The 19,784-nt window shown below is 34.7% G+C and overlaps 1 protein-coding gene and 1 non-coding gene across 2 annotated transcripts in view; one reads left to right on the forward strand and one right to left on the reverse strand.

Moving 5' to 3' along the window:
* Nucleotides 1-19,784, forward strand: part of BRINP3 (BMP/retinoic acid inducible neural specific 3) — a 225,353-nt gene that overhangs the window by 177,377 nt on the left and 28,192 nt on the right. The window contains exon 6 of the mRNA XM_039883348.1: nt 485-707. Coding sequence (XP_039739282.1) covers nt 485-707 — 223 coding nt within the window. The remainder of the gene's footprint in view (nt 1-484; nt 708-19,784) is intronic.
* On the reverse strand, nt 17,566-17,684 carry LOC120619374 (5S ribosomal RNA). Its single transcript, XR_005657490.1, has one exon. It is a non-coding gene; the product is annotated as a 5S ribosomal RNA (ribosomal RNA).

Here is a 19,784-nt window from a genome sequence, read left to right on the forward strand (position 1 = left end):
AAAAGCTTTCTTTTTCTTAAACATTAATAAATCTATTTTGTTATGACCATATGTTCTGTACTAAGTTAATAAAAAATTCTGAAAATATTTCTTTGACATAAAATACTTGGAAAGGATTATCAATACTAATGGTAAAAATGAAAGGTGGATGAATGACCATTACCTGAGTAAGAAATTTCATTCAAATAACATCAAAAGGAGAAACAGGAAAAAATAAGTTCCACTTAATTTTCTGTCCAAACTTCCCAAACTATTTGCTTTAGCACAAATTATCATCTTACATGAAAGTTCCAATTGAAAGGGAACAAAATATAAAATAATCTTAAAGCATCAAAAAATTTTTCCATCTTTCTATTAATCTTGCTACTCACAAATAATAGATTATATTTATTTGTTTAGTAATAACATGAAATGCGTTTTGGGAAAAAAAAATAATTGTTTTGAAACTAAAGTTATTAAATTTTAATATATTTTTTTTCCCCAGATGAATTCAAGTTCTTTATGAAAAGACTGCCCCTGAGTTATTTCCTCAACGCATCTACCATAATGCATTTGTGGACAATGGATTCTAATTTTCAGCGCCGGTATGAACAACTGGAGAACAGCATGAAGCAGCTTTTCCTAAAGGCGCAGAAAATTGTACACAAGCTCTTTAGCCTTAGCAAGAGGTGTCACAAACAACCCTTCATCAGCCTGCCAAGACAAAGGTAAGGCATGCGTGGTGACAGAGACGACTCAGGACGTTGTTCTCCCGGTGAGTTCTATTCATTTCTGAATGCAGATATGGTAATATACACGGCACAGTATTATTTATATTATTAGGAATAATTCAAAAATGACATTTAAGTTTCAAAATCATAAACTGTAGTTATCTTCCAAAGGAATACTCCAATGAAGAACACATAAGCTAAGGCTTCCTAATTTTTTCTTTTATTATCAGAATCAAGAAGTCATTCTAATTTGTCATGAGTTTGAGTCAACTAGCAGTTGTATTACAGTGAACAGAAAAACACAAAGCCTTTTGGTTTTATCGTAAGCATAGGAGATAAACAGGACCACACAGTTAAATTTCTCAACAAGTAATTTTCAATTAAAATAATTTAAAGTTTATTTTCTTTAGTGCTCAGAGTACCATAAGCCTTATTTAGAATGAATCTGATAATTGCTGTGGAAGTTGCTAACAATTTATGTGAATGATGGCAGAGTATTAATATACTATCCGAACTAATTTTGAGAAGCATAGTTTCTGGATTTGCTATTTTATGACGTATTGACCAGTCAGTGTTTATTTATTTGAAGGCAGATTAAACATACATCAAAATGAAAAACGAAGGAAAAATATAGAACTATATCATGAAAATATGCATTTGTACCTGTATCTCTGTTATAAAATGCTTAAATTTTGACTCTATGATTAAATTATTAAGCGGAGAACTCTATAATCATAGATTTTTTTTTTTTAACTGGGAAAAAAACTTGAAAGTCTATACATTTTTAAAAACTAACTTTTAAAATAAGTCATTGCCATTTTCGTTTACAATTCGTTAGATTTTGGGCTATTCAACATTTATGCAACCATCACCATTATCCAAGTTGAGAGCATTTTCATTATCCCAAAAGAAACCCAGTGTAGATGAGTGGTCACAGCCCGTAACTCATACACCCAGCCCTAGGCTAGTAATCTCTAGAAATTTGTCAAACCTGCTCTTTGTTCCTATAGATTTGCTTGGTTTCTACATTTCATGTAAATGCAGGCATACAGTATTTGTCATTTGTGACTGTGAATGCAATCATACAGTATTTGTCATTTGTGACTGGCTTCTTTCATTTAGCATAGTTCATCCATGTTGTAGCATGTATCAGTAGTATGGTCTGTCACACTTTGTTTATTCATTAGTTATTTGATGGACACTTGGGTTGTTTCTACTTTATGGCTAGTATGAATAATGCAGCTGTGAACATTCATGTCCTTTTTTAATGTGGACACATGTTTTCAATTTTCTTGGGAATATACCTAAGAGGGAAATTGACAAGTCATTAGGTAACTCTGTTTTTAACATTTTGAGGAGCCGCTAACTGTTTTCAGAGTGGCTGCAGCATTTTATGTTTCCACTGGCCACAAGCGACAGCTCCAATTACTCCATGACATCGCTGACAGGTGTTATTGTCTGTCCTTTGACCACTGTCATCCTAGTTGATGCGAAGTAGTATCTCCCTGCGGTTTTAATTTTCATTTCCCTGATGACTAATGAGGTTGAACATCTTTCTATGTGCTAAATGTTTGTCCTGTATCTTCTTTGCAGAAATGCCTATTCAAATGCTTCACCCATTTTTAAATTGTTTTAATTTTTATTATTGAGTTGTAAGAGTAAGTTCTATATGTGGATGCCAGTCCCTTACCAGTCGAATGAAATGCAAATATTTCCTTCCATTCTCTGAGATGTTTTTTCACTTTCTTGGTCCATCTTTTCTCCACCTCCCCACCCTCCCCTCCCCGCCAGGTCAGTCTAGCTAAAGTTTGTTAATTTTGTTGGTCTTTGCAAAGAACTTATTTTTGTTTTCTTAATATTATTTTTATTCTTTAATTGATTTTTTCATTTTAACTTTTATTTTCCTCCTTCTGTTTGCTTGTATCTACTGATTTTCTTTTTCTAGTTTTGTAGAGAGAAAAGTCAGTTTATGATTAGAGAACTTTCATCTTTTTTAATATGGGCATTCACAGCTATACATTTTCCTCTAAGCACTGCTATAAGTTTTGTTATTTTATGCACCCCGTAAGATTTCATATTCCTTCTATATATAAGATATATATCTGTCTGCATATTTCCAAGTAACATTCCCAAATAGAGAATCGTGCGGATGGGAAAAGGCATTGTCACTTAATTATAATGAACCTTATGCTTCATGTGTGGGTTAAATACAGTTTGTAAACCACTGAAATATATGATTTTACCCTCAAACAAAATAGGAAATAAAGAGGATGAGTTGGTTTAGGAAGCATATTGATGATTTTGGTTATGAACATGCTGATTTTAAGGGTTCTGCTGTTTAACAAGTACAACTAGAGCTGGCTATATATATCCGAAGCTTGGGGAGATTTAAGCAAGTGGCATGGCAACTGAGGGTGCTCGTGAAACCACGAGGTATGATGGTGATATCATGGAAAACATACAGATAGAATCCGAGGCCATGTTTAAGGGGTGAGTGGAATAATGGAAACTGTAAACGAGAAGATAGCAGGGTATAATATATCACATGAACCACATTAATTTCTAGTAAAAAAACAATTTTAAACATAGAAATGTGCCATAAAGTAAGATTTGTAAGGCATATATGAGAATATGAAACAATTCAAGTTGGATATATATAGAAAAATAAGCAACATAATGATGTATTATTTGGAACAAAATTTAATAATCTAGAGGAATTACTATTTGATTTATTTAGTTCAGAAGTTTTGGAAAACAAAGATGCCAAATTTTCTTGACTTTCTTTTTTTAATTTACCGTAATTCCTGTTAGCTATTACTCATCACATGGACAGACACACAATGCAGACTTCTTCTTGCTATATGTATTTTACTGAATTTGGATTTTTCCCATGACCTTTTTTCTTTTACTAGGAATGTGAGATTTTTCTCTCTATTTTGCTTTTGTTTTCCCATTTTAATAGAATAATGTAAAATGACATTAGGAAAACAAAAACAAAAGTAATCTAGTGTGTTAATAGGATACAGTGGAAGAAGAGTTTGGATATTGGTGAGGCATGTTTTCAGAAGCTTTGAAAGAGGAAGTGTCTAAGCAGTAACAGTGATTTACTTCCATTGGAAATTCTGTTTTTTTGTCCTGCCTTTATGGCATTTTTCTCAGATTAAAAAAAAAAAATCATCCCACCGTAAGAACTGGCTTTAAATATCTGATATTCTGGAATCTTGAAAAATAAGCAAAAGGAAACATAATGAGACCTGCAAAATGCATCTTCACAAATAAGATTATTTCCTGACACTTCCTGCATGATAGCAGGCAGGTTAAAGTTTTTCTTCATAATGTAGTTTTTCTTTAGAATTCTTCCTTTCTGATAAAGCATGCCACTTAGATTAACCCTAACAGGTTGGCACTACCAACAATACTCACCTCTTGAATTCATTTGACATCAATCCTCTTTCTTAGTTGAGTAAATTCTGAAGCCTGTAGCAATCTGGCTTCCTCGAGATAGTGAACCTTTATTGCTATCTTAAAACTTTTGAGATAAGCAACAGTGACACATTCACACCATTAAAGCAGTTATTGAAAAGCATTTGTGTATAATTTCTAAAAAGTAGCTCAACCACATTCTACTGTGCTGTCTTGTTTTACTGCCAGAACAGCCAAGGATCCATAGAAATTTTGCATTTATGGTGTGTTGGTAAAGGTTTAACAACCAACTCTCTAGGGGATAAAAACCCCTGATTTATAGCATTTACCAATTTTTGTGGTATAAATATTTCCATCATTGTCAGTCTCAGGCAGCCAGTGTGATGTCACTGACCATGGGGTTGTGACTAGATGTGCACAATGGTTTCTTCTGGGACAATACGCGCAGGCCGCAGCTAGCCGTTACAAACTGGCAGACGTGTTTTTATGTGACGTCTCTATCAGTAAGGCCTGGAGATGTGAGGGAAAGAATTGAGTAGCTAGCCACTTCTTTCTTTGGTGCAGGAATCCTGTCCACAGCAGGTGGCCGTGAGGCTGGCATGTCGCCTCAACGTGGGGCAGAACACTCCAGTATTGTTTGAACCCCTGTTGTCGTCCGACCCCTTGATCCGGTGCACTTCTCTTTCTGTGGCTGTCATCCAGCTCGTGCTCTAACTCAAGCGTAACTTTTTGTCCCATCTGGGTCCCCAGGTAGTTTCAGCTTTAAAATGCGTGCAGGAAAACTGGATGTTGTAACGTTTTCATGGGGAGCAATCTTTGAGAATATGTATCACCCATATCCGACTGACAGAAATAATGTAGAAAACACCTTTGAAATCATGTTTCCCCCTCTTTAGCTCCTTTTCATCCCCTTTCAGCCTACTTTCTTCTCTTTCCTCTTTGTTGACTATCCAGTTTCCCTTTCAGCCTTCCCTCTTTATTGACCTTTATTTTCTTTAATTTATTCTCTCTCTCTCCACTGAAATCTTTCTATAAACTTTGTTTTTTAAAAAGCAGAGTGAGCTGGTGTTCTCTGAATCCCAATTTTCATCTTCTCATCAATCTTCTGCAGAATAGTGCCTCCCTACCTTGGATCAACATTCTTTTTTAATGCATTAGAGAATTACAAATAATAGATTTTATTCCCTTTTCAAATTTTTTTATACTTTCAAATACATGGCATATCTAATTATCCTTCCAATAATTTCCTCTTATAGCACTAGCTAATTTGACTTAGGTTTCCTTCACTTTTAACAACAGAATCCCTTTCTAGTAGATATAAAATCTAATAAAAATCTGGATCCATTTTTAATATGGCCTGCAAGCAGTAAAAAATGAAGTATAAAACTGTGATTTGCCTGTGGTAATAAATATCTGCAAGCTGGCATAAAGCTTATTTGAGATAGAGCGAAACCCTCCAAGTCTAGTTCAGTAAATTTGTTTGCTTTTTAGTTTAATGGTTAATTTTCTAATAGTTAATTTTGCCAAAGTGTCTGTATTATTAGAGCATACACATAATCATGCAATGCACCATTATTACATAATGTTGAGAAAGGCAATTTGGGAAAATATTGGCTTGGGGAAGGGGACAATGAGAAAGCATAAGTTGTTGCCAAGTCTTAATGGTGCATTATATAAACTAATAAAGAAATGCAAATGTATAACATTAAATGCAACAATATAAGGTAAATATAGCTATTAAACAGTGGGGAAAAAATCACATTTTGCTTGGCATATAAACAAAGTGTGAAGATGGATTGCAATTTCCTAATTTATAAACAATAGAAATATGGAAATGAAAGAATTTTAATTTTCTATCAAGATATCTTTATAAGGAGTTTTCATGCATTCAATAAAAGGGATTGTGGATTATAATTCTTATTTTGTATTACATTATGCAATCTTGGCAAACAAAATGATTTTTGCTGTTTTTTTTAATAATGAATAGAGAAAAATTTTGATTAGATGAAATAATTCATATGTGATGTTACAGTATTTATGCTTACGAAACATAGATTAAACATGCTTAGGAAAGGCATGTACACCTAAGAAGCAATTTTTTTGACTACTGCCATCTTGGCCAGAATACTTATAAGGTTAAGATTATAGATATATACTCTGATCCAGAATAGAAACGTTAGGGTGGGGATGTATTTAAACTAACCCATTTTAATGACCTTTCGTTTTAATCCTGAGAGTCACGCTGCATAAGATATTAAGAAAATACTTTCTCTTGTTTGGGAGAGGTGGATTTAAGAGCTCAAGGTTCTTCCCATTTACCTTCCCTGACTCACTTTATTATTTTTTAATTTTATTTTATTATTAGTTTCAAGAATACATACAGTACGTCAGTTCGACATTTATATAGCTTATGAAATGATCTCCCTGATTGCTCTTTCTCCTCTCTGGCTCTACACCTAGCTGTTACATTACTGCTGACTGCCGTGCTTTCCATCCCCATGACCCTCTAGCAACTACTAATTTGTACTTCTTTAACCCTTCACTCCTTTCTCCAGCCCCTCAACCCACCTCCCCTCTGGACGTCACCAGATTGTCCTCTAGATTTATGAATCTGTTTTAGTTTGTTCTTTTTGTTCCTTAGATTTCGCCTATACGTGAAATCATATGGCATTTATCTTTCTCTAACTTATTTCTCTCGGCGTAACAACCTCTAGATTCATCCATGTCATTGCAAATGGTAGGATTTCATTTCTTTTAATGGCTGAGTAATATTCTATTGTATATCTGAACCATAACTTTCTTTATTCAATCGTCTGTGATGGACGTTTCCATATCTTGTCTATTGCACATAGTGCTGCCATAAACAGAGGTGCATAGATCATTACGAATTATTGTTTTGGTTTTCTTTGCATGAATGACTCACTTTATTTTCATGGCTCTTTGAGCTTCAATTCCAGCCGTGCCCTTACCTCTAATCTTAACCCTTACTCCCCGGCCTATAATCCAATTCAGAGATTTTAGTTGTGCTGAAAGCTCACTGTTTGAACACTTACTCCTAAAAGTGTGTATTTATTGAAAATTAATATTTTTATTACTTTATAGTAGACTAAAAAAATCCACTTTAAAATGTTATTTCATCAAATAATTCTCTCCTATATGTTGTACATAATATTTATTTTATATTCTGTGTCATACCTTTTAGTTCATATCTGCTTTATTATTATTGTTATAATATACCATAATCAATCCAAACAAAGTTCTTGTAAATATATAGTTTCAAGTGTTGTCTTTGTGGTTTCAAGTATACAATGAAAACCATGATTGGTGTTGGTAGTACGAAATTTAAAGAATTATTTGGTGTCAAAGGATCCACAAATTGTGTAATGTAAATCCTTAAGTTGGTCAACTGCTTGTAGGTAATTTTTCATTATGTATAAGACTGTGACAATATAAACATCATCCGTATCTTTGCAAAAATTAAAATCCAGTAACTTTAGCTATTCACTGCTTCCTGAGTTCAGAATCCATGGCTAGTGCGTCAAGAGAAATGTCCCAGGTCCTTCGCATCTTCACACTGGCCTTTAGACAAAGAGAGTAGCAGTGAGCAAAAAACACATTTTGTCCAAATTCATCATTGAATCACAATACTCACAGTATACTAATGCACCGGTTTAAACAACACCCCTCTCAAGTTAATGCTTAAAATAAAAACCGAATTAAAAGTCTTTATAATTTTCCTAGTGCAACTTTCACTTTTACTTACACATTTTATCCTGTCACTATTCTCATTTTACCATCATGAGTAAAAGAGGAAAATTGCATGACAAAGTGTTCCAACTTCATAGCACCAGGTACGGTCTTCAGATGACCAGTGCGAAAATCATTCGCTGCTTCGTGTGATGTCAGAGTTGCTTTTCCACTATCTTAGTGGCAAACCCTCTAGCAAATAGCAAACTTTTTCGTCTCAGGACCCCTTTATGCTCTTGAAGATTATGAAGAAATCTAAAGAGCTTTTGTGTATGAGGACAATAAATCTATGTATGTATGTGTGTGTATGTATAGATGATAGAAGATAGATATGATAGATAAATATAAAATCTCCATATAAATGTATGTATATACATGAATCTATACACACATTCATACCTATTCACCATAGTAAAAATTAAACCATTAATTTTAGACATGCATTTATTACTATAATTAATAAGCTCATTACATATTCATACATACGCATTTAAATTCGAAGGATTTTGCATATTCTTACTATTAAAATAGATGAATTCTCATAGTTGTTTCTACAATCTCTTGTAAATTCTAGATTTGTATCCTCACACAAATTTATTGTAGAAGTGAGTATTGTAATATATTTTTCAAATAATTGTGGAAATATTTACAAGAATTATTTCTTTATATTACACACAAAACTCAATAAGTCAGACATTCTTAAAAGTTAGTAGCAATGTGAAATTTAAAACTGTGTGATTCACATTTTGAAATCGCTTATATTAAATTCTTTCTTCTAAATGGACCTTCTACCCGTGCATACAAAATCATGCACAGGTCATCTAGAAAATACTGGTTCACTGAGTTATGAAGATCTTCTAAATATCAACACATATTATTCATTATACTATAGCCAAAAAAAAAAAAAATCCCTTTCCTTAATATCGTCATTGGATTTGTGAGGGAAGTCTTTATGTATTGGAAAGCTGTCCATCTCATAGTGGCAGATACAGGTTTTCCAAGATTCTAATTTTCCCTTGAAGGCTAAAATTTCAGCATTGATATTAAATAGGTCAGTTGTCTCGTATTAAATACATCGATATGTCTTGAAGCTTGAGGTGATAGGTTCATTTCTTTCAGTTTTGACGACAGATCTGCCAGATATCCAAGTGTGAATAATCATAGTTTATCTGTCAATCATTCCTTCAAGTAAAAATGTTTTGCATGAAAAAAGTGACGCCATCTTGCAAATGAAACAATTGCACCGTGCATGGCCTCAAGTCCACCATTCTAGTTCAATGGGCAGCACAAGTTTTGCATTCAGATGCCCATTTTATTTTGACATAAGGATTTGAGACACAATAACCTTTTTTTTACTGCTTCACCAAAACATGTTTAAATGAAACTGGCTTTCTTTTTGTTCTGCACGTATGTGGCAGAATGACATGTGCCTACTGTATAGCAGTCTGGTCCCATGGCTGTGATTTGTGCTGAATCTTCAGCAATAGTTGGCCCACCATTGCTTTGGACACCATCGATGCAAATCTCAGATGTAAGTGAAAAGAATGCATGGAACTCTGAGTTGGGTCCTTAAAGGAAGGGTGAACGCATGCTCTCCCTGTTCTTCCTCCCCTAGCTAAACTGCAGATGTGATGGCTGGAACTGAAAATCACGACATGAAGAAACTTGTTAAGAATGGTAAAGCCCAATCTCTTTGAAGTTACCGTATCAGTCCTGGGCTGTTTGCGGTTTCACTGTTATTTGAGAGAGGGATAAAATTGCATATTTTTTCTAAGCCAATATTACGTGGCTTATGTTTCCACAGCCAGCTTGCATCCTAACTAGTAAAAGGACCTTACCGAATGGTCTGCAAATTTTTAAAAATTGCACAATTTGTGATTTCATTAAAAATGGCTTTTATATGATTAATGCAAGGGACTTTTGCTGAGAGCAGTTTTATATGAATGAAAGTGTAGGGGAAAGTCGAGATATGAATTTTCCTTGCATTTCTATGTTACAGAAGAATTTTTTAAATTGTCGTTTTGTTTCAGCCACTTCATGATGACTCACTGGCACATGCTAAGTAATAATGAGACTGGGCATTTAAAGAGCTTAATATTTAGGTTTCTTCAATGTGTTACTGAGAAATGTAAACTATATAGCAATTATAAAGTACCCAGCAAAGGGTAGGTGCTGAAACAATGATTATTAAATATTTCCAAAACAGAAAACACTATTTCTTATGTATAGATCATTTCTAATATATTAATGAACTTTCTACAAAATATGTTTTCATGTGTTTCATAGTCGGAATTCATCATGAAGATAATGGCATAAATGCTATAAGAAACTCATTATTGTGTATAATAATACATAGAATAACACATAGCACACTGGATTCTGATTCAAGGGAGCCAGGAAGATAAATTTTCAAAACGGAAAAAAAAAAAAAATGGTGATCGTGCCTGACCCTCCTTGGTACAGGGTCATTTCTAAACAAATTTCAAAGTAGATGAATTTGTCCTTTCCTTCTCGCTGCTTCCTGTCACCTAGTTTTTGGCGTGGCCAAACTTCATCTCCCATGACTCTAAGTTGTGCTTATCTTTCTACTAGAGCATTTCTTTGTTGATCTTCGGCTCAAAAAAATCATTGTCTTTCAATTTATTATATCTCAGTAGATGTTCGTGGAAAGTAATTGTTTCAAAACCAATTCATACTTAAGTATAAAAAGTGTTTGTGCTTTTTAATTCAATTATTTGCCAGCCATAAGCATTTTCCAATTTGAGGCATTTTAGGTAGAGCAAAATACATATATGAAAACCCGTGCAGTCATAACGATGCAAATGCTCTTGTCTTCCTCTCATGGATCGTGTGGAGCCACCAAAGAGCTGTGCCCTTGACTATTTGTCCTGAGAACGCTGTGTACAGCCCACAGTCTATACAGGAAAGGGGTCCAAATTCAAACCATAGAGGCACTCTTTTTTAGATAACTGCATGTGATACTATGAACAAGAACAGAAGGGCTTTACGACTTTTGGAATTCCTGTGGACTTAAGTGTGTGTGTGCATGTGTGTGTGTGTGTGTGCGTGTGCGTGTGCGTGAGAGAGAGAGAGAGAGAGAGAGACAATCGTGCAAAAAAAAATAAATAAGCCATTAGCTTATTATATGTTTTATTTATTTTTATTATGGTGACATTGGTTAACAAAATCTAGTTAAGTTTCAAGCATACAATTCAATAGTAAATTGTATATATATGTTGCATTGTGTATTCACCATCAATAGTTAGATTTATTATATGTTTTAAGCAAAAATCTTACAACGTCGTCATATTCTCCTTTTAGTTGTGTGTATTCTTTCACCTGAGGAAAAGGGACCGAGGGCCATGGACAGTAGTCTTGAGTATAGCACACACTCTCAGTAAGAGAGATTTTTTTTCTGTTCACTATGCAGATGCCACTTAAATATTTTCTCCTACATCTTGTTAACATTAAGACAGTCTTCTAAGAAAGACTGGGTGTCACCACCAAACACTCCCCTGCACACACCCCTCACCCGTAATTCAATGGAGTTGCTGGTTTAATCAGATTCAAGAACAGTAACGATATAGACAGTTCCAGAGAACTCTTAACACTTCTGCTAACTTGCTTGAAAGAAAAAGAGCCCTATCAAGAAAATCTTGGAAATAAAATCATAAAGTCAATAATATCCAAGATTAAGAACCATCTTTCCCAGAGCTATTTGGAGTGAGTATCACTTTACTTGGACAACCAGAATCAGTTCCTTACTTGACCTGACCGCAGGTTCATGCAGCAGAGCATGGTTGGGCAGGAGAGGGTGGGGGAGGGTCTGCTACCCGTCTTCATTTTCTCCTCATTAAGGAGCTGATGATAGCCTTCTTGTGTTCCACTAAATAACTTGCATCTTATGAAATATTACTGTTTATATATATATATATATATAAAAATATATATTTTATATATATTTATATATATTTTATATATATTTTTATGTATATATTTTATATATATAATATATATAAACAGTAATATTTCATAAGATGCAAGTTATTTAGTTATATATATTTTATATATATATATAAATATATATATATACACACACACACACACACATACACATATACACATACATACACACACACACATATTTTTTAAAGGAGCCATGGTTAAGAAAATTTAGATACTATAATTCTTGTAAACTCTTCTCGGAAATCTACAATGTATATATGCATACCAAATACTCTATAATGTCCCACAAAGAGGGGAAAAATAGATTTGTTTAAACAGGGGCTTTCCAGAACAAAAAAAATTAATTCCTAAAATGCCCGTTAACTTCTCAAAGAGTACACATGAAAAGCACTGTACCATCATTTTTATTCCAATTTTTGCAGATTCTAGAATTGTCCTCAGTTGTACCATAATCACCTCAATTACCATGAAATATTTGATTATTACCTTGAGTGGAAAATGATTTTAGAAGAGCTTCGTTTTCTTAAGTTCAGAGGTGTTTTCTGAGTTCTAGGTACCAATCCTTGGTGAATAATTCTTTTAATTACCAACTCAGAAAGATTTAGAGAGTCTACTCTCTCTTCTCTATAAAGGTATAACTTGGTATGGTCCTACAAATTAAATGCTAATTGGTTTGCTAAAATACATTTTGTCACCTTTCTTTTTTATAAATTTTAACTCTGAGATTTCCATCCAATAGTTTGTCCTAAGTGCAACCATTTCTGTTGGTCAATTGTTACATAAAGTTACATTTCAGAGAGAAAAAAAAATGTGATGGAGCACAAGGGAATAAAATGATTATTTGTTGATATCATATTAACCATCAGTGGTTTTGTAAGTGGACCACAAAGTAAGAATCAATATAAATCTCAAGACACTAATGTTTCTCCAAATCGTATAATGTTTATTGACAATAAAATCCTCAGAATGGATACACTTTCAATTTTTAAGTAGATTTAAGTCAGGGCTGAGAAGCAGTCTCATTTCTATTTGAATCACTTCTAAATAATTTCCCATAAGCTACAGAAAAAATAGATATGTGTTTACTTGCCGGATGCTGACCATCAGCCACTATTGGGATGGTATGGTGGTTTTATTATCATATAATAAAGCCCATCTCAAAATTCAAATTTATTCTGTTATTCATGAACCCTTCCCCCGAATACTTCTCCATTAAAATTGTGTAGCCAGACATAAACACCATAATATAAGGGTGACCTGATTAACTTAGAGTAGAATAGAATCTTATTCTCTAAAAATATAATAATATATACATAAAAGAAATAAAAGGTGTCTTCTCATACTATATGAAAATCTCTTCTTCCAGCTTTCATGCAGATGATATTGGAGGCTTCAATGTGTATAGATGAAATTGGTTATATAAAAGCGGCCACTTATAAATATATAGGTACAATAGTATTTGTCCTAAATTCTTTTTCATTCTAAATGATGGCACTTATTGACTAAAAGTCAGGTAAATCCTACAAACACTGATTTTATCCCATCAATTCTACTTAGTGGGGGGAAATCTTTGAGTTGTCTTAATGATAAATTTAATCTATGCTTAATTTGGTAACACCATGTAAAGGCAGTATGCCATCTTCATAGTATGTTTTATAATTTTCATGATGAGAGAAAAAAATAACTTTAGTTAACTCCTTTCATCATTATTTCTTTACATGTATTCCTCACATTTATATGTATATCCCTATATGTATCACACACATGCACACATATAACAAGTCATTAAAATGGTATACAGCAGAAACCCAGAGTTCTTTTCTTTGAGCATTAAACTAAGATGATATTTCCTAAGAGCAAATGGCTTTATGAATCAAAAAGGGGAAAACTAAACATTACCAAGATATGTACCAGCTCTAATCCCTAACATGAAAAGAACAACAAAACAAAACAAAACAAAAAACCTTGAAGGACTTCATCTGAGGCAGACACTACAAGTTATAAAGTGAGTGAATACATTTCAAAAATCAATGCCAATTGAAATCTAAATCCCCCTTCTCAACAATTCGAATGCACTTTAGACAGCAACAAATAAAACAGTACAAAAGAACATCAATGTGACAAAGGAACACAGGAGAAAATGAAGGTCAGTTTGTTGTGGTTGTTCTATTAAACCCAGCAGGAAGACTTCATGTAGGTTTCTCGAAGGAAACAAAAAAGATCAACTCTGAGGTAGTACCTTTTATTGAACTGAAATAAAATTAATTCATACAAGTGAGAAAATTCTCTCTAAACCATTTAAAGTCAAAGTAGTAGGAATCTAAGGAAAGCTAACCTATTTTAAAGAAAATTTATATTTATAAAACATTATCCTCAATATTAAACACACACACACACTCTACGACACATACTCAGCTATGTGTTAAACACACAAAAATAATGCATGATGATGACCAAAATACATGAGTTTTGTTTCATAACCTTAACTAAATCCCCCTCAAAATGAAATAAATTACTTTACTACCTTTAATGTTACAAAATCATTCAATCCATACGTAGGAATGTGGAGAGATTTTTGATAGAAAACAGACAGAAATGAAGACAAAGATGATGAATTCACAAGTGACCACATCCACATGAAACAGCCACCTTGAGAGCCGAGAGAGGAGGCAGGCAGTGGAGCCCACCAATGCCCTTTAATACCGAGCACAGACATACTGTGATCAGGGGCAATGGTGCTGGCGTCGGCCTGCTAATGAGAACTGTCATAGTTACTATCTAACGTGCATCAAGCATAAACTACGTGTCAGATTCTTCCAAGTGCATAACCTATTTTTGCTCCTTTAAGATAATAGTACACAGTAGCGTTATTCCCCTAAAATGACAATCGAGGACACTGAAGTTTATATAATCTAAACAATTGGCTGAAGAATATTCAACTAGTGGTGGCAGAGCTGGAACCCAAACTTAAGCCATGTGGCTACAGAGCTGGGTTGCTTGCCCATCACCCCGTGGTGCTTCCCAGGTTTGCTGTGTGTGTGTGGAGTTAGGGGTCCCAGCTCCTGCCAGTCCCTCAACAAGAAAGAATTTCAGAGGACAGCAAATCCATGCCAGGCGTGAAGTCAGGAAACTAAATCATCAGAAAACAAGAAAGTTTTTGGAAGATAAAGAATATCACTAAATTTAAAGCTAAAAGCAGAGGACTGTTAGAGAAAATCGAATTGGTTACTGGAATAAGATTTTAAAATGCTGATCCAGTATTGTTAAGAAGGAATGGGGAGATGCGATTAATGAAGGGAAAAGGTACATGAAAGGCATGGGGTACACAGGGAGTAATCTGGTATCTGATTGAGAAGCATCAATAAGAGAGAGAAAGCAAATTTTTCTTTAAAACTTGAATCCGGATGGAAAAGTCAGAGCGTAACAAGCAAAGTTTATGCTGCAGGGTTGTCCTGTGAAGTGGTTTCTGAGTTAATGACAACCGTGTCAGTGTTTTCTAGTTCACCAAAGAGTTTAAAGATTTGGCATATTTTACAAGCCAATGTATTCTGTGAATGAACACAAAAGACAAAAAGTGTTCACTCCAGCAAATTCATCCCTCGTGCCCGGCTCCGAGGCTGACTGACAGCTGCAGCATGTGTCTGTCGCGGACCTGGCTTCCTCGTCTCTGGATGGGGGTGACTGGAGGCGGAAACAGTTAGTGGCTCTCTCCAGGTCACAGTGTGGCTGCTCGAACGCCTACCTCCCTTCCTCAGGGGAGAGGCGGAGCAGCAGGGCAGCCTGACAGGACAGCGTGTCGTGCAGAGGCACGACATACAGCAATCCAGTCGCACCGTGAGAGGGAAGCCGGCCCCTCGCTTGTCTTGCTTTTTCTAAGACTGTGACAGTCAGAGAGTATTTTGTTTTCTTCACTGGAAATGTAGACAAGTGAAAGTAATAATAATAATAATAATAATAATAATAATAATAAAAAAAAAAAACAGCATTAAATGCTGAAGCATGGTAGACTAATTAATGGTGTTTTGAGAGGAAAAATAGCAACAAGAATTTTATGTTTAGTCAAATGATTTCCTATATGAGGAAAACAGACAGACATTCTTACATATGCGGTGCCCTCAGATATTACCTCTAAATATTCATTATGAAGATATTAGTTATTAAATTAAGAGATTAATAGAATAAACAAATTAAGAATAGTATATATTTTTCCTGAAATTAAAAATATATATATTGTTATTAGATTTGAGACCAAGAAAGAATGTCCCCTCTTGTTTTTATTTTTTGCTCCTGTTTAAGAACTTCTGCCAGTAAATCAAACCAGGGTATGGAATTAGCAAAAATAGATATATTTAAAAGAAGATATGATTGTTAGTTGTAGATGTTTGTTTATTTAAAAAGGCTCCAGAGAATCAACCCGAGTAGAAGACAAAACCAAAAAAAAAAAAAAGGTTAAACAAATGAATGAAGTTGCTATTCACAAAATGATTAAAAAAAAATAGGCTTCCAACCAATGAGCATAAACCAGTAAGAATATCTACCAGAAAACAACATTCACAAGAATGTCAAGGTATAGAACTAAGGAAATAAGCTAAAATAAAGCTCTTTAGGATATTAAGGCAATTTTTGAATAAATAGAGAGCTTAGCCATGATTCTGAATGGAAACTATCTTATAAAGATATCATTGTCCCTAAAATTAATATTATTCAATTTAATGCATCATTAATCAAAATTTATCTAGAAAAATCAAATAAGCGAAAGTAGTAATGATATTTTTCAGGGAGGCAATAATGATAGACTAGTATCAACAGATGTTAAAATTAATAAAGGAGAGTTTTATAAATGTAAGAAATGCCAAATCTATAAATGTATATAAACTATAAAGTAAAATGTGAAACCTATAAATATATCTTAATGGCAACATTTGCACGGAAGACACAAACCAATCGGCATTTGATATTTTTGTTAGTAAAGTAAATTAGGTAGAATGTAGAAGAGTTGATGTGTTTAACACAGGCGACCTATGAAGAGCAGGCCTCACTTAATAAGCCATGGCATTAGAATGCTTAAGCGGAGGGGTCCTTTCAGGAATATTTCTAAGGGAGCCAGTGTGCCATTCTGCACCTGTTGTTAAGAGGAGGTACAACTGCTCAAGTTCCAAATTGAATTGGCTTCAAAGATTTTGAAAAATGGCCTCTCTGTAAGTTTCTCTCTCTCGTGAATAGAAGTTTTTCTTTTTTAAGGCAAGAGTGGCAGACTATAGTGGCATTCTCTGCAGGAGGCACCTGTGAAACTTGGCAACCTTGTGTGTCTTAAGCTGCTGGTATGAATGGCTTTACAGTATGTGGGTAAAGAGGCGACCAGTCCATTCTGTTGAATGAATTCACAGAATGCTAATTTTGTTATTCCTGCATTGTGTGACTAGCTCAACATTTAAGTGTTGTTTTGGAATATAGTTCGCTTCATCTCAGCAAGTTTGAAAACATATCCTTCGGCTTTAATTTTAGCATTTTATTTTGTAAAAGGTTTGTTGTGATGTTGAGAAAATGTCAAAATGAGGTTACATCTGATCCTAACATCTCTAGCTTTAGTACATGAAATTAATCCCTTGTTTATTTATTTATTTTTATTTTTTTAGGCGAGGCAACCTTTGGTCGACCTCACAGATTGCAAGAAACTTGTCAGTTTATAATCCCTTATTATTTTATTTTTATTTTTTTATGCCTACAGCACCTGGTCTTCCTAGGTGGTCTCCCATCCAAGTACTAACCAGGTCCGACCCTGCTTAGCTTCTGAGATCAGATGGGATCGGGTTTGTTCAGGGTGGCATGGCCATAGAATCCCTTATTTAATGTAAAATTTTATGTTTGCAATAGGATCAAAAGTTAATAATAGGTTTATATGCATAAATATAGTCCTGTGACTGGCATATTTTTTTACAATATGGTTAAGTAAATAGGCATCCCAGATAAAAATTACCTTTTCATAGCAGATAACCCCATTTGACGACAATAAACATATATTACTGATGAAAGTATCACATATAAAAGTAGATTTTATACCTTTGTATCTTTAGACTAATAAGTACATTTTAAAATACAAATCAATTAAGAAAATACATTTAAATTGCATCAAAAATAATAGAATACTTAGGGATCAGTTTAACCAAGGATGTAAAAGACCTGTAAAAGATTCTGAAAACTGTAAGATATTGATGAAAGAAACTGAAGATGACATAAATAAATGGAAGGATATACCTTGCTCATGGAAGATTTATCATTAAAATGTCCACACTAACCAAAGCAATCTATAGGTCGAATATAATCCCTATCAAAATACCAAAGGGATTTTTCACAAAACTGCAACAAATAATCCTAAAGTTTGTATGAAACCACAAAAGACCCTGAATAGCCACAGCAATCGGGAGAAAGAACAATGTTGGAGCATGACATTCCCTGATTTCAAACTATACTGCAAAGCTATATGCAATTTTTGTTCAGTAAGTAACTGTACTGGAATTTCATTCTCTGGTTTGTAGTCCATGGATGCAGATGGCTGACCGTATGCACTGACCAACAGCTTTTTATGTAGGGGACCTTAGGATCCCCAGGGTTATTCAGGAGACCTCAGCATCCCCACGTTTTGATATCTGTGGATGGTCCTGGAATCATTCCCTAATGAATACCAAGGGATGAATGATGTAGTTAAGATTTAGGGGAGTCCAAATTCACATGCAGATTTCTGACTTCTCAGGGGTCAGCACCCCTAAGCCCTGCACTGTTCAAGGGTAACTTGTATCATTTACTGCACAAGGTGGCAAATATTCCTTGAATTCATGTGGATTAAAACAGGTTTTCCACATCACTGAAGTTGTGGTAAAGAGTACCTGGGACACTCCCGTTTCTGACTTTACCCCAACCTACGCCAGAGGACTCTCCCACCCTAAGGGCTGATGCTCCAGCTCTCCAGGGCCAGTTATCCTAAATGTTGGCTCACTATCATTACTCATAGAGCGAATATGTACATTAAATACCCTTCCCAATAACCATGAGCTGGAACATAGGCTATAATTTTATAAATCAGATCATATAACTCTCTTCCTGTCTATTTGCTCTGTGATAAAACCGCAGTCCCTCGTCTAGCCCCCTTGGTTTTCGTGACCCTTGCCTATGTCTGGAGCCTCCACACCAGACCCAGTCTTCCGGGGCCAGGCATGCCCATCGCCGAGCCTTTGTGCGTGCTTGTCCTGAGGCCCGGCACATGCACCCTGCCTCCCCTGCCCTGTTCCCATGGCATTGTCTACCTGCACTTTTCGCATCTTTCACAGAGATGGTGCTATATTGATTTATATGACTCTTGATTATCATCTTTCTCTCTTGTTAGATGGTAGTCTCTAAATGGCCAGGACCATTATTATTTGGCTCAGTATTTTATCATTCAAGTTTAGCATGCTTTCTGAAACAGAGAAGATGCACATAATACCAATTTCACCTAGGAGAATAAATCTTTTGGGAAAGAGAAGTTAATCTTATTTGGGTTTTATACATTTGTTTGAGAAGGCATGTTATTGAGAGTGGTCTATGTAACAAGCACCAGGCAAAGTTCTTTTCATGCCTTGGCTTGTGTAATCCTCATGGCTTATGTACTATCATTATTCCCAGTGACAGGTGGGAAAATAGTCAAAGAGAGGTTGTGTCTTACCCAGTGTCAGAGAGCCAGTAAGAGGCAGAGCTGGTGAGAGCCCAGGGCTTGTGGCATTCAAGCTTGTGATCTCAAATGCTATACACTCTAATTCTGGAAGTGGGAGATTCCAAGCTATTACAAATTTACTGGGAACTCTATTCACATTAACTGAGTTATATCATTTTTTTATTTTTAGTTAACTCTCAATATGCCCATGTTTCCATGTGATTTAAGATAAGCGATTAAATCCTCAAAAT

Source organism: Pteropus medius, unplaced genomic scaffold (assembly GCF_902729225.1).
Source record: "Pteropus medius unplaced genomic scaffold, Ma_sr-lr_union100, whole genome shotgun sequence".
NCBI classification, from domain to species: domain Eukaryota; kingdom Metazoa; phylum Chordata; class Mammalia; order Chiroptera; family Pteropodidae; genus Pteropus; species Pteropus medius.